This window comes from Callithrix jacchus, chromosome 4, assembly GCF_049354715.1.
Source record: "Callithrix jacchus isolate 240 chromosome 4, calJac240_pri, whole genome shotgun sequence".
Lineage (NCBI taxonomy): Eukaryota > Metazoa > Chordata > Mammalia > Primates > Cebidae > Callithrix > Callithrix jacchus.
This window is the reverse complement of record NC_133505.1, coordinates 80,257,594-80,271,974: the sequence shown is the minus strand read 5'-3', so window position 1 is coordinate 80,271,974 and position 14,381 is coordinate 80,257,594. Positions and strand designations below refer to the sequence as shown.

Genomic DNA, 14,381 nt, shown 5'->3' with positions numbered 1-14,381 from the left:
TTACCTGCCAAACAGCATGTTGGGCTAAATCCTTCTCTTTGCCCTTCAGCTTTAGCAACCTGTTTAGTATCTTTTCTTTTCACTTGCTCATGACCTCCCTAATCTGTAATTACTTGCATTTTTACAATAGGGCTTCACTGGAAAAGATGGTGCAATGGGACCCAGGGGCCCACCTGGGCCACCGGTAAGAACTAAATGGGTTACATTTTTGTGCCCTCCACCTCCACCCTCTCACCCCATTTTGCTAGAGAAAAGCCAGGTAACCTGCCTTTGAAGCACGTTCCATGTGTGCTGTGGAGTATATCATTGATGAATCGGTGTTTTTATTTACCTACATCAAAATGTGCTAGAGAAAACAGATGTATTAAAATATGGACTCTTTCTGTTTAATCAAGTTACACTTGAGAAAAAGAAAAAAAAATTCCCTAACTAGCTGGCCACTAGTTGGTTGGTGCCTCAGTTTCTTTATCCCTACATTGAGTGGTTAGGTTTTATAACCTCAGTGTTTAGATTATTTCCTGTTACAGAATTTTAAGAATCTGTTGCTACAGCATTTAAATTTCAAGAACATTTACTACTGAATAGCCATCAGTTGTTCTTAGGAAGTTTTAGTTTGTTTGTTTTTTGAGACAGAGTTTTACTCTGTCACCAGGTTGTAGTGCAGTGGCCTCCAACCTCCGCCTCCCAGGTTCAAGCAATTCTCCTGCCTCAGGCTGCTGAGTAGCTGGGACTACAGGTGCATGCTACCATGCCCAGCCAATATTTGTATTTTTAGTAGAGACTGGGTTTCACCATGTTGGCCAGGATGGTCTCGATCTCTTGACCTCGTGATCCACCTGCCTTGGCCTCTCAAAGTGCTGGGATTACAGGCATGAGCCACTACACCCAGCTGGAAGTCAGTTTTATCTACAACTAAAACAAAGGGTCTTCAACTTAAGATTTTTGGGAAAAATACTGAAACTAATGATTTTGAAACTGGCATCTGTAGACTTGCAGCCAGGTGAGATCCCAGTAAAATTGAGGTGATAGATAACCTCCATGTCTGTGTGACAGGATATGAAGACTAAAGAGCATATGTTAAAATAATTTTATTATTTATGGTTAAAATATAGATCTTTGGGTAATGGAGGGGCTTAAATGCACAGCGAACTTTCATATTAAGTATTTACTGTAGAGACATTTGCATAATCGATGGAATAAAGGATTGTTTGATAAAATCTGATCATTCAATTTTAGGCTCTAGAACGTGATGTAGTGGCCAGTACATATTATAAATATTCTATTAAATATAGGGCTAAAATGTCTGGAAGCTGTGGTAAAAGCAACAGGGAGAATTCTTATGGTTTTGGTGGGGTTAAGGGTGCCGACATGATGGAAAGGAATGAAAGTGTGGAGAATGCTCCAAAAGGAAAAATGAATTTCTAAGCTGAGAGTACAGTTCCCAGCAGACAAGGGGAAACTCTGCCACCATTGTGCCCAACTTAGCACAAAACTGGTCAGCCAACTTCTTAATTCTTCTCCAGCCCAAATTTTCAACCTCTGTCTTTTGAAGGATTGTCTGGTCTTTAATAGGACACTAAAAAAGAAAAAGGGGGAATTGCTTTCTGCAAATCCACTTTGTAACCAATGTACTAGGATCATAGTCTTAAATTGTGAAACTGACTGTAAACATAGGCATGCACTTTTCAAGTGGTCTCAAAATATATTTTAAAATTATATAGTTTATGAGGATTGCACTGTAATTGTCAAGAGCTTTTTTATTTCATGTTATCTTAAAATTTGGTTTTATTCTCCCTGAATGTGTAATTATGAGCTGTTTCATGAAAAAGCTTTAAAACAGCCTGTATTCATTTAGTTTAGATGGGATTTTCCCTTTGTTGTAACAGTCCCCTTCTCTCTCCATTTGTTGTAGGGAAGCCCAGGCTCCCCCGGAGCCACAGGACCAAGTGGGAAGCCAGGAAAACCTGGAGATCATGGCAGACCAGTAAGCAGACAGCTTGCATGTCTACTGACAGTCATTTCACTGTGGAAATAAATAATGAGAACTGCAAGGCTTTGTCATATTTAGCTTATCTCTGCTTTAATGTATTTGAAGTATTTGTTGAAACCATGCTAAACTCATGGATTTGACTTGGTACCAGTTCTAAATTTTTCTCTCTGGGTTGTTATAATGTTCTGTGATGAAAATTTTGGTTACTGGGTTTCTTTAAAAGGAGAATGAGATTATGAGCCAAGACACATATTTCTGCACTGTATAAACACTCAGAGCTGGGTCAGCAACATGATTCTTTTTACTTAGGAATGGTATGCTGCTTAAGATGGAAAAATACATGGTGATGGTACACAGTGCCTCCCATCCCTAGCCTGCTAATGTTAACCCTTTTGTGGTATTTTCCAACTTTCCATTTGTTCTTTTTATTTAGTTGAGGATACTAGAACATCAAAACCAGAAATAAAAGTATTTATGGAGTTTAATTGGTCATTTTACTTTTTAAAATACTGTCCTGCTCTGATTTACACATCATTTAACTTTCTCTTATGCAGATATTTTGGTTGAAATAATAGTTGAGATAGTAGTACACATGTTTGGTATTTCCAAATTAGTATCTCTGAAACTGAATTTGAAGTTTCTAAAATATCCACAAGTATTTGTAATGACTATTGGGCTTCATTTTTTTTTTCAAGCTTTTCATTGTTTGTATTTATGAAGTGTGAATTTATTTAAGGAGTTTTTTTGTATGAATAGCATCCTGAAATATAAAAATATATCTTAAAGACAATTAAGTCTAACTATTAGCAGTGACAAAAATTTATCAGAGCTCTTCTCTGGACAGAATGTTTCCTTTATAAAGTATTGTTCAAATTACACAAACCCAACCTTTAAAAAAAGTAATGTCAGATAGACTTAGGATTGGACATTTATGTGATATGGCTTGCCTTGTGTGGTTCATAAAATTAAGCAAGCAACATAAAGATAGAAGGACTCCTGATATATTAGGTTAAAAGTAATGACAAAAACCACAATTATGTTTCCATCAACCTAAATACTTTAAAATCTGTGTGTGCCCTAGCATGTCACTCTTTTATATTATTCTTTTAATTTTTTAATCTATGCTTTAAGTCTGGGATACATGTGCAGAACGTACAGGTTTGTTACACATGTATGCATGTGCTATGGTGGTTTACTGCATCTATTAACCTGTCATGTACATTAGGTATTTCTCCTAATGCTATCCCTCCCCTAGTCCCACCCCACAACAGGCCCCAGTGTGTAATGTTCCCCTCCCTGCATTCACATGTTCTCATTGTTCAACTCCCACTTATGAGCGAGAACATAGCATGTGACTTTACTACTCTTTTCCTCAAAGGATCATGGTAGGAACTTTGCAAGAGCAATTATAAGTATATGAAACTTTTTTTTTTTTGAGATGGAGTGCAGTGGCATGATTTCAGCTCACTGCAACTTCTGCCTCCAGGTTCAAGCAATTATCCTGCCCCAGCCTCCCAAGTAGTTGGGATTACAGGAGTGCACCACCACGTCCAGATAATTTTTGTATTTTTAGTAGAGACAGAGTTTCACTATGTCTGCCAGTCTGGTCTCCAACTCCTGACCTCAGGTGATCCACCCACCTCAGCCTCCCAAAGTACTGGGATTACAGGCATGAGCCACCGTGCCCAGCCAAGTATATGAAACTTTTCTACCTATTCAGCATTCCATTTTGTTTTACTATGACCTCAGTTGTGTCTTATATAAGAATATTAGTCACATAATTGATGGCTGTAGCTAGAAGCCTGAAAGAAATGTCTACTGCTATTACTTGAAATATGATCTCCAAATATTGGTGATAAAGATGATTTCCACAAATCATGCACAATAGGACAATCTCAGAGTGCCAGTAAATTAAAAAAACACATAGCAGAAATGTAAAAAATAACAGTAAATGTAAAAAATCCTGCACTTGCAAAATGCTCCAAATACAATATTAGTGTTTCCACAAAAATCTAATACTTTTGGCAAAGAAATAGACAACTCCAGCTTTTCTTATGATAATTATAATTTTGTATACATTTATTTAGACTCCAATGCTTCCCCTTTTACCCTTCATTTTCCTTGTCCTTCGAAATTTCACAAATTTCATAGCAAATTTCCCCTCCTTTTTTTCTCTATTTTATCTTACCTTCCTCTAATTTATGAAACCAAACATAACAGATGGGTATATATAGGTCTTAGCAGAGAGCTTGGCTTAATCATTGTTAGCTTATGTCATTAGCTATTACAATCAGTTGATATCTTCTTGCTTACTTATCATACCAGATATTCCATAGGGTATGTTTCCAGGAGATGTTCATAGAATACATCATCAAGTATTTAGTGCCTAAACTATGTTAGTCAGTGTTCTAGGGTCAGGTGATATAACAGCAAACAAGACAGAGTTCTTGCCTTTATAGACATTCTATCGGTGGATACAGACAAAACCATGTAAATATAGTTTCCTGTGATAATGAGTGATATGAAGAAGCGAAAAACAGAGTAAAGGGATTAGAGAAAGATTGTGTTGGTGGGAAGGCAGCTATTTTGGATACAGTCATCCAAGAACCTCTCTGAGGAAGTGATATTGGGATGAAATGAGGGAGCAAGCTGTGTGATCTATGGAAAGAGGGTTCCAAGCAGAGGAAACAGCATGAATGAAAGTCCTGGCTGAGGACTGAGTCTGACATGTGAAAGGAATATCCAACAGGTCTGGGAACCAAAGTAAAGAGAGTTAAACAGAAAGGGATAAAATATGAGGTCAGAGAGCTAGGCATAGATGATCATGTGGACCATGTAGCCCATGGTAAGCAATTATTATTTTCCTCTAAGTGTGACGGGAAGCTTTTGGAGTCAAAGGAATGACATGATTTAATTTTTCTTTAAAAAATATCATTCTGGTTTTTATGTGGAGAATAGACTAAAAAGGAGCAAAATGGGGAGCAGGGAGAGCAGTTAAGAGGGTATGGAGTAGTTCAGGCAAGAGTGTTGGTTTGGACTACAGTGGTTTCTATGGAGATGGTAAGAAGTGGTTTGGTATGGGATGTTACCTGATTTGTCAATGATTTAGATGTTCCATCAGTGATAGCAATTGGCATCCTGGAAATATATTGCTGAAAGATAAAAACTTGCTACACTCTAAGGAAACCTTTCCCAACATCTCTTATGGTCAGTGAGAGGCTTATGACAGGGACAAATATTCTATGCTTGTGTTTTGATGTAGGATCATTCAGATTGAGTTATTTAATAAGAGAGAATCCAGTTTCTTTTATCTCAGATGCACAAAGAATCACTGGAAGAAGTTAAGGGGTATATACTGAACTAAGGAACCGACGAAAGCCTGCTGGTTCTTAGTGAGACTGAATGGAGATTAACCTCATGGATGTTCCACAATAACCAGCTGAGCTAACCAACCACGATGACATAAAGCAAAGTATGGCAGCACAAGGGCACTCTTCATATGTATTTTAGTTCCATATGTATCATGAATTGCATTGTAAAAAGTATGTATGGTCCATAACTTTTACAACTGTGACCACAAAATTCATATCTGTACACTGTTTTGGAGGACATGTGCTTCAGAGAGATGTGGGGGTGGGGAGAGAGAAAGAGACAGACAGAGAGAGAGAGAGACAGAGAGAGAGAGAGACAGAGAGAAAATTAGATTAGATTCCTTTTTATAGAAAAGCCAAATGTGAGTAACATAAATATAAATGTGATGTATCATTTTGCTAATGCTTTAGAAAACAGACCTTGTTCTCTTTCATCATGATGTCCATTCATGCATCATTTTAGAATATGTTTGTCAATTTCTAATGTATACAATTTATATTTTTCAGGGTCCATCTGGGTTGAAAGGAGAAAAAGGTGATAGGGTATGTATTTTTAAAAAATCTGACATTTATTTTGTTTGTTAAACATTGAAGTCTAAAGGTATAGAACTAATATGCTAATCATTCTCATTAATTCAACAAGGGAGACATTGCTTCCCAGAACATGATGCGAGCAGTTGCAAGACAAGTCTGTGAACAATTGATAAGTGGTAAAATTTTTCTTTTCATTTCATTGTAATGAATGGTTTTAAAATTAATTGCAGGAAAAGGCAGAGTTGAGTCATCAAGTTTCTAAGAGAGATTTCTCTTTCATTTTGAGAAGCTCTTGTTTTTATACATTGTCAGTTTTGCATCTGATTAAAGTTAATGATATTTTAAAGATTGTCACTAAGATAAATAATAACCGGAGGCAAAACAATAGCAGCAACCTTAAGTACTAAAACGTTGGATATTTTGAGTTATGACTTTAAGGAAGGGGCCCACCAAGATGAATTTGATCAGTGAAAGTTGATTTCAGTAGGAAATTTTCTTTTGCCTTTCTGCTTTTCACAGGCTCTTCTTATTCCTTAAGGCCCGTTAAGCAAGAAAGCTTACTACCTGAAGCCTGATCCGGGCCTTAAGCCCAGAGCTCGCTCTTGAGAAGTCTTAATCAATGTTTCCCAAAGTGTGATACTTAGGAACACCTGCTTAGAATCCCCTATGTCGTTTGTTAGAAGTGAGAGTTCCTGCTTCATGCCCTAAGATTAGTGAATCATGGTTTTTGGAGATGAGGCCCAGAAATCTGAATTTTTCAAGGTGTCCCACAGGCAATTCCAGTTTGCACTGAAACCTGATTATCATTGCTTTAGGTACATGAAATATTGTAGAATTATCTAATTTTAAGAACAGCTTTCTTTTGAGTGATGTCATCTGGCAAACCTCAAGACTTTATTTCAGAGCCACATTAAACTTTAACAACTCTTTTATATTTGTAGTAATGTTTGTGGCTTATAGGTCAGCATTTTATGGAAACAGTTATTTATCAGGGCCCATTTTGTCCTGGATGACTTAGATGGTATTAATTTTAGTTTTAGGATTCTAATTAGATTGTTTCCTGGAGGGGGTGCAGAATGGAGACGGATTTCACTAGACACTAAGAGAAAACAGTTTCACTCTCTCATCACTCCTTTATTGCATTTCTTACCAACAAGCCTTATTTCTACTTGTAGGTCAGATGAACAGATTCAATCAGATGCTGAATCAGATTCCAAATGATTACCACGCCAGTCGCAACCAGCCAGGTCCACCAGGTCCACCAGGACCTCCTGGCAGTGCAGGAGCCAGAGGAGAACCTGGACCCGGGGGGCGGCCAGGCTTCCCGGGCACACCAGGGATGCAGGGACCCCCTGGAGAACGAGGTAGGCATTTCTGGCTGCTGTATTGGAATAAAGGAAGGAATCTGCAAATGTAGGAGTTGGGATAGGTTGAAAGCATCTGGAAAGTGACCCAAGTGAACTGATTTCGCTGGTCTTGTTTGGACAACCTCAGAAGAGCTGTTAGGCAACTCACAGGCCATAGAGATCCATGACTTAGAAAAATGGCTTGTTTTTATCAGATCTCAGTAAAGATAATGCTATTCTTTTCACTTTTGTTGTTGTTAATGGGAAAAATTAATTGGCAAATTAAATCAGCTACTAAAATCTTACTACTCTCTGTGACTGTGGCAAGAGTCGAGCAGCAGCTGAATGTTCTTAGGCAGCCCTAGAGTTTTAGATCCAACTTAATTTGGTTCCTTTATTCAGGGCCTGGCACTGGTCTTTTATATTTGTTTGACTCTAATTTCGTGGTATAGATAAGTGCAGTTGAAGGAAAAGGAGAAAAATAGGACTATTTGATTTTAGATATTACAGGACTCTGAGTACCCACTTTTGTCAAAGGAGTAATTAATATTCTAGAGAAAACCTAGATATTTCTATAATTCTGCTAGTTTGGTTGCTGTACTAATAGGGCTATTAAAGATAAAATACCTTTAATATGTTTTTCAATGTGACATTATAACTGTTTCTTCAGGATTACTGTTCCTAATTGCTATTTAAAAAATATATTAGACATGTTTGTTTGCTTCAAATAATTTTTCCCCTGCCTCGTAGCCAATCTTTTTTTCTTGGCCATGAGTCTAGAATTACACAAATGTCTAGAAAGAACTTGGCTTAAAGAGTGAACTTCTGTGAAAAATTAGGTTCTGCTTTCACTAAGGAAATGAATTACTTGAATGAAATATTATCAGTTAAGACAAAAATTACATGTTTCCAGATAATTTTACCCCTGTGCTTTCTCTTCTTCTCCTTTCTTAGGTTTGCCAGGAGAGAAAGGTGAAAGGGGTACTGGATCTCCAGGGCCTCGGGGGCTGCCTGGCCCCCCAGGTAGGTTTGCTAGTAAATTAAACAGGCAAATAGTGTAAATACTGAGAGAGCACACCGTCCTGAAGACATTCACACTTCATCCTTTTGTAGCTTCAAGCACTCTTATTACCATGGCATATGTTTCAGCAAGAAGTTCAACCTCCATACTTCATTTTTATGTTCCCTTTGTTCAAAAAATGAATAGGTTCTATTAGGTATTAACTATAACATTAATATATGATGGAATGAGTTTTAGTGACACAAGGTTTGCTATTTCCCTTCCTTCCTTCCCTCCTTCCTTCCTTCCTTCCTTCCTTCCTTCCTTCCTTCCTTCCTTCCTTCCTTCCCTCCCTCCCTCCCTCCCTCCCTCCCTCCCTCCCTCCTTTCCTTCTTTCCTTCCTTCCTTCCTTTCTTTTCTATTTCTCTCTCTCCCTCTTTTTTGAATTCTTATTTGTTTTGTTTGGCCTCATAGTTTTTAAAGATGGTTATATTTCTTGTTTTTTTTTTTCCAGTAGTCTTCACTATGAGGCTATTAGACTAAGAAAACATAGCCTCACTAAAAGGTCTGACATTTTACTAAATTTCATTCACTGTTCTCCCAAACCATTTTGATATTTTGGAAAGGAATACTAGTTGTCTGATGCATTTTGTTTACTAGGTTGTAAAATGATTATTTTTATTATAAGGCACATGATACCCTTGCAGACAAGGACAGCCCTATGGTTAAATCTTTCTATTTATGTTAACCATAACTATGATTTGATCCAGAAATGACATTGCTTTGCATAGTCTGGAGTTGTGGAGCAGACACTGCCCTGTTTTGATGGCAGCTCAATATGGCTGCCTAACAGAGCTGTTTCCTTCAGGTCCTCTTTTCCCTGTGGAGTGGGAGCAAACCAAAGAACTCACTGAAATCTCTGGTTTGGCTGAATTCTTGCTTAAATCAGGTTTTCTGGAATAAAATACTTAAAGCAGTAGATTTCTGGCATTAACTCTGATGAGTCACTGGTAAGAAAGTTCCATCACACCTTAGTTCATATTGGGTATTTCTTAAGGTAACATTTTCTTACCATACAATAGTAAATTGTCTAATCTTGAGATAGTGGAGGTGGCACTTAAAGTACTGTGGCTACCTCAGGAGTTCCATTTGACAAGAAGGGAAATACATTTGTTTTAATTCCACACTAGGTCCACAAGGAGAATCCAGAACAGGTCCACCAGGGTCCACAGGTTCAAGAGGTCCTCCTGGTCCCCCTGGCCGTCCTGGAAACTCAGGTATCCGAGGACCCCCAGGTCCTCCTGGATACTGTGATTCGTCTCAATGCGCCAGCATCCCATACAATGGGCAAGGCTATCCAGGTATGTTGTTGCCATTGTAGGAACCCCGATTCACCTGAAGTAAAGAACTTTATGGAAATGAAGTTCCTTAGGATTGAAGGAAGGTTGATTTGAAGATGTCTTGAAGATATCAACTCTTTCAATTCTGTTTTGATTATATAATAATAGTGTTCACTACCATAGCATAAAACATTATTTCACTGTTAGGATTGAATTAATTATTTTGTCCCCCCCATATTTCTGCATTTACCACATCGCATCATAAACCTTTCCTTATTTCTCTTGGGACTTCAAAGAATGTTAGCAATTGACTTTTTTCCCCCCAAAGATTGGGAACACGGATTTATTAAATACAACTGTAGAATGTCAAGAATATGTATTTAAAAATTGTTTTGGGAATCTAATTTGTAGGTAAACTGTGATAATCTGGTGCAGATGACTGAACATAATTAACTGTCCCCCGCTAGCTGTGGAATGAATAATTATAAAATCTGGGACTTAATAATTGTTTTTAAAGAATTGTTAATGAACTTTTAGTGTTTGACAATTGTAGAGGGCAGAAGTCTCCTATATCTGATTTTGTGAGATGTGAGGACTGGAGAGATACGCCAATCTGGAAATAAGATAGTCATGCTGTGGTCAACGGTGGCCATTTTGTTAGTGCACCCTCAAGCATCTTGCAAATTTAAAAAATGATACTGCTGTTTGATATGATTTGCTACTTGCAAATAGTGCATGAGTAGTTGAATATCTGAATATCTATATATCTATATATTTATATGCGTAATTACATATGACCAAAAGTAATAAATCTTAATGCATGTTCTCATGCAACCCATTCACAAAATTGCAATTTAATTCTTTATAAAATAAATATAAATTACCACCTCCTTATGGCATGTGTGGATAACTAAAAATATATGGATATATATATATGTATACTTTAACCATTACATACGTAGATGGATGTGTATTTATATTTTTTACTTAGTCATTCAACTTTTAAAAACTATCATCTTTGACCTGTTTCAGGTTCCGGCTAACACATTTTCTAAGTCGCCAGTGCTGCTTACAGTTTGAATACATGAAAATCCTGTTTCTGAGATGTTTGCGCACGTGCTTATTAGGAAATGATTCTGTACGGAAATCTCACCACAGATATGGTTAATGAACTGGGTTGACATCACAAAGGAGGGTGGAGACTCTTTTTACTAACTTGAATGAGACAAAAGCAGTGGTGTCAGTTTATAAGCCTGATGCATTTCAGTAATAATGTAGAAAAACATTATTTTAAAAAAGTTCCAACATACAGCCATGAGGAGCCTCAGTTGTGAAAGAGGTGCACAATAAAACTACTAACCAGTGGAGACTATGCCATTTTAAGAAAAACAATTAACCTGTTTAAAGAGAAATGTCTTATGTAAATAATAAACTAATTGTGGCTTGTAAATGATTTGTATGTGATCCTGTCGACTAAAATCACTTAACAATTCTACAGTAAGCTTCTGCATCAAAGCCTGCCGCTTGCTCTATGCCGGAATAACACCAAATGGAATCTCTTCAACTCTTGCTTGTTAGCGATGTGTCTGATTCAGGGCATTTGTCTTTTTGTTACTTTTTTGTCCGTGTCCTCTCATTTGGGTTTTGTAACTGCAATTTTCAAACCGAAGTTTAAAATCACCTTTTCTTCCTGTTTTGCTGTAGTCACTGGTGTTCCTCACCCACCAGCTGTAACTCAGTCTGTGTGAGGTACAGCCACAGAAGATGTCACGTACTGTATATCACCTGGTGATAGTTGCTTTTCACCCCCCCCACACCCCGAGTTCAGTTTCTAGGAGCCAATAAAACTTCCCCTCACCTCCTCTTCTTTCCAAGTTGTTCTTTGAATTGAGGAGTTTGAAGGCATCAACAGTTACTTGGGGATTTGCGAAAAATCCTATTTAGGTACTGCGTTTACAGTTCTTTGGCCCAGTTTCTGACCCTTTCCAGGTATTTGTGCAATGATTGTATTTACTGCTGGATCTTTGAAGTTTTTTTTTTTTTTAAATAAGAAAGTGCCATTTCATTATTTGATTCTCATATCACCAAATTCTCTGGAAGTAATCGGGACATTGTAATTTATCTATTTATAGTTGTGAGATTAAGACTGGAGTACCATCACCGCGGGTGATGATTTAGATTTTGCTGTGTATGTGTGTGCCTTCCATATCATGCCATAACTGTAATGTTGAATCGGACAGAGCCTTATGTGCCCGAGGGTGGGGCCTACCTGCCTGAGCGCGAGCCCTTCATCGTGCCGGTGGAGCCCGAGCGGACGGCGGAATACGAGGACTACGGCGCGGACGAGCCTGCAGAGGAGCCTTCTCTCCACGGGCGCCACGGACTCGGGCAGTGAATCAGAGACCACGCTACGCGCCGCGAGGCTGGGGGAAGGTGTTGAAATTCTCATTTACAGGTCAAACAGAGCAGTGTACGTCTTTTCTGCGGTGTTTCTTCCAGCGCTGCTTCATCCAGGAGTACCCTTTCTGATTGTAGAGAAACTTGTTTCTACGTGAAGCCTAGCTCCCAGCACGCAGTCTGTAGACATTTTTGCCTTTGCCCTTGAAATGCTTGCAAAATACTTTGTTCACAAAATCTGCGAGGAGAGAGCATGCTGTGTGACTTTAGTTAGCACAGCGGGCAGCCTCAGTGAAACTCTTAGGTTAAGCAGTAAGTCCTGGAACCCAGAGCTACTGTGTGTTTCGAGAAGGCAGTTTATCTCTTGCTATACTTATTTGCAATTCAATTACACCACGATTCAAATAACACCCCTCCTAAAACCAAAAAGGAGGGAAACGTCAACTCCATTGCAATTATTTATCTTCCTCTTTATCTGTTATACACCGGGGCATAGAATGCTCGTAATACATCTCTTTTAACGACCACAAACCTTAAGCCATGTAGGTGAAGTTAGTGCATCAACGGGCTACAGTTCCATATTGCCTTAAACCTCCTTGTTTTAGACACACTAACATTTATGCCAAATTGCAGATTATTCTGCAGAGATGGAATTGCATGTTTGTGTTGTATATTTAGTATGAACTTTTTTCAAAATATAATATTTCTTAGTTATCAAAAGCAGTTGGAAAACATTTGCAAGACTATGAACATAGAATTGCTGCTTTTGTATTTTAACAGCAAATTGTGAATTTCACTGCCTTATATTATTTATTTCTGAAACAAAAGAGGCATTTTTCAATAAAACTACTGAAAATTTGACATGGCACGTTTCTTTCTTTGAAGGGCCCTTTGGACTGCCTCAAGTGGTTGTTACAACAAACAAGTTCATATCCTTGGATACGGTTATGAATCTTGCTATTACTATTAAATTATGCTAAATAACTTTAGATTTTTAATGATACGGTGAAGTCATAGAAAGAGAGTGGTGAGAGCTTTAAAAAGCCCAGCAGATTCCAAAGGCTTTATTAGGAATATAGAGGATGTGTGGGTTGGTGGAAAAACAACTACGTATCCTAGGAGACCCCAAACAACCAAATAATCTCTAACAACCCACATGATTTCATATGCATTTAATCACTTTTCTATACCATACTTAACCCAAAAGCATGTTTAATTGCTAGAAGGAAAATTCCTTAATGGAAATTTTTACATTTAGCAATGCCTTCCTTTTCTAAACCATTCTAAATAGCAACGAAAACAATGTAAATATTGGTTTGAAAGAACCAATATCAGTTGAAGAGAGAAGGGTAGTGATAGGAAGTTTTCCACAGAGCAAAACATCTGAATTAAATACTTCCTGGAGACTAGGATCAAAAGGAACAGATGATACAGGAATGCATTACATTTAGGAGGCGTCAAGCATAGTATTCACCTGTAATTCCCAACACGTGCACTTTTAAAGCTAGACGATCCACTGAGACTATCCCAGTCCAACTCAATTCTTTTGCTTTACAGAGGAGAAACAGACTGCTAATTAATATCAGAACAAAACTGAGACTCTGGGCCTTGTGATTCTTAACCTAGTTTATCACTAGATTGCTCCCTTGACTCCCATCTTCTTACTCCCTGGGCAGGAGCTTTCAAACCTCAAAGTTCTATCAATTTATTTTGATTAGTTTCTGGTTCATTTGGGTTTCTGATGCTCCCTGATGAATAACATGTGTATCAAGAGTCTGAAGATGGGTGGGTCCTTGTGCTACTAACCCAGTGGAGTCCCAGAGCCATGTGGATTGAGGCATAAAGAAATTGTACCTTCTGTCACTGGCTAGATGTGAGTTTGATTCTTGATGTTGGCATCACGGATTAACCAGTTTCTATTCTGTTCTGGGAACTTGGGGCCAAGGCAATCCAAACCAGGGGGTAAGCACAAAATTAATAACTGGCTGAGATTCTTGTTGTGATTTTTGTTTTCATAGTATATTTACTTTTCAATTGTGTTTGCTGGACTCTGTGTTAAAATCATTTTTATAATCCTTGATTGAGCACACATGAGCTAAACAATGGGGAGACGAGGACAGACTGGCTTTAAAAACTCATGATAAAAGTACAAAAAGATCAAACATGTAGGTGCTGGTTTACTTATCCAAACTTTTTTTGAGGAGAATACAGAACAACTTGAAACACTTTTTTTAACCTTTTTCATTTGGAAGCATTATAAGAAATTCCTTATGTGTAATTTATATTTGGAGCTAGGGCTCTCATTTTTAAGAAAATAGCCTGAAATAAATATGGGGAGAGGCTGTAGCTTCTAATGAAGTCTACAGTGGGAAAGGTTTCAAAATTTACAAATAGCTTTTCTAA

The 14,381-nt window shown here is 37.9% G+C and overlaps 1 protein-coding gene across 8 annotated transcripts in view; it reads left to right on the top strand.

Annotated features, from left to right (window-relative positions):
* The window catches only part of COL12A1 (collagen type XII alpha 1 chain), a 141,262-nt gene extending 128,423 nt beyond the window's left edge, over positions 1-12,839 (top strand). For 5 of the 8 annotated variants that reach the window (XM_035296143.3, XM_035296142.3, XM_008994675.5 and 2 more), the window contains 8 exons: positions 131-184; positions 1,913-1,984; positions 5,869-5,904; positions 6,005-6,071; positions 7,071-7,259; positions 8,196-8,264; positions 9,432-9,602; positions 11,822-12,839. In XM_035296143.3, coding sequence (XP_035152034.1) covers positions 131-184; positions 1,913-1,984; positions 5,869-5,904; positions 6,005-6,071; positions 7,071-7,259; positions 8,196-8,264; positions 9,432-9,602; positions 11,822-11,976 — 813 coding nt within the window. In that variant the 3' untranslated portion in view covers positions 11,977-12,839. Of the gene's footprint in view, positions 1-130; positions 185-1,912; positions 1,985-5,868; positions 5,905-6,004; positions 6,072-7,070; positions 7,260-8,195; positions 8,265-9,431; positions 9,603-10,613 lie in introns of all 8 variants that reach the window. The other 3 variants (XM_035296144.3, XM_078369556.1, XM_035296141.3) reach the window with 1 other exon arrangement.
* The last annotated feature ends 1,542 nt before the right edge of the window (positions 12,840-14,381 follow it).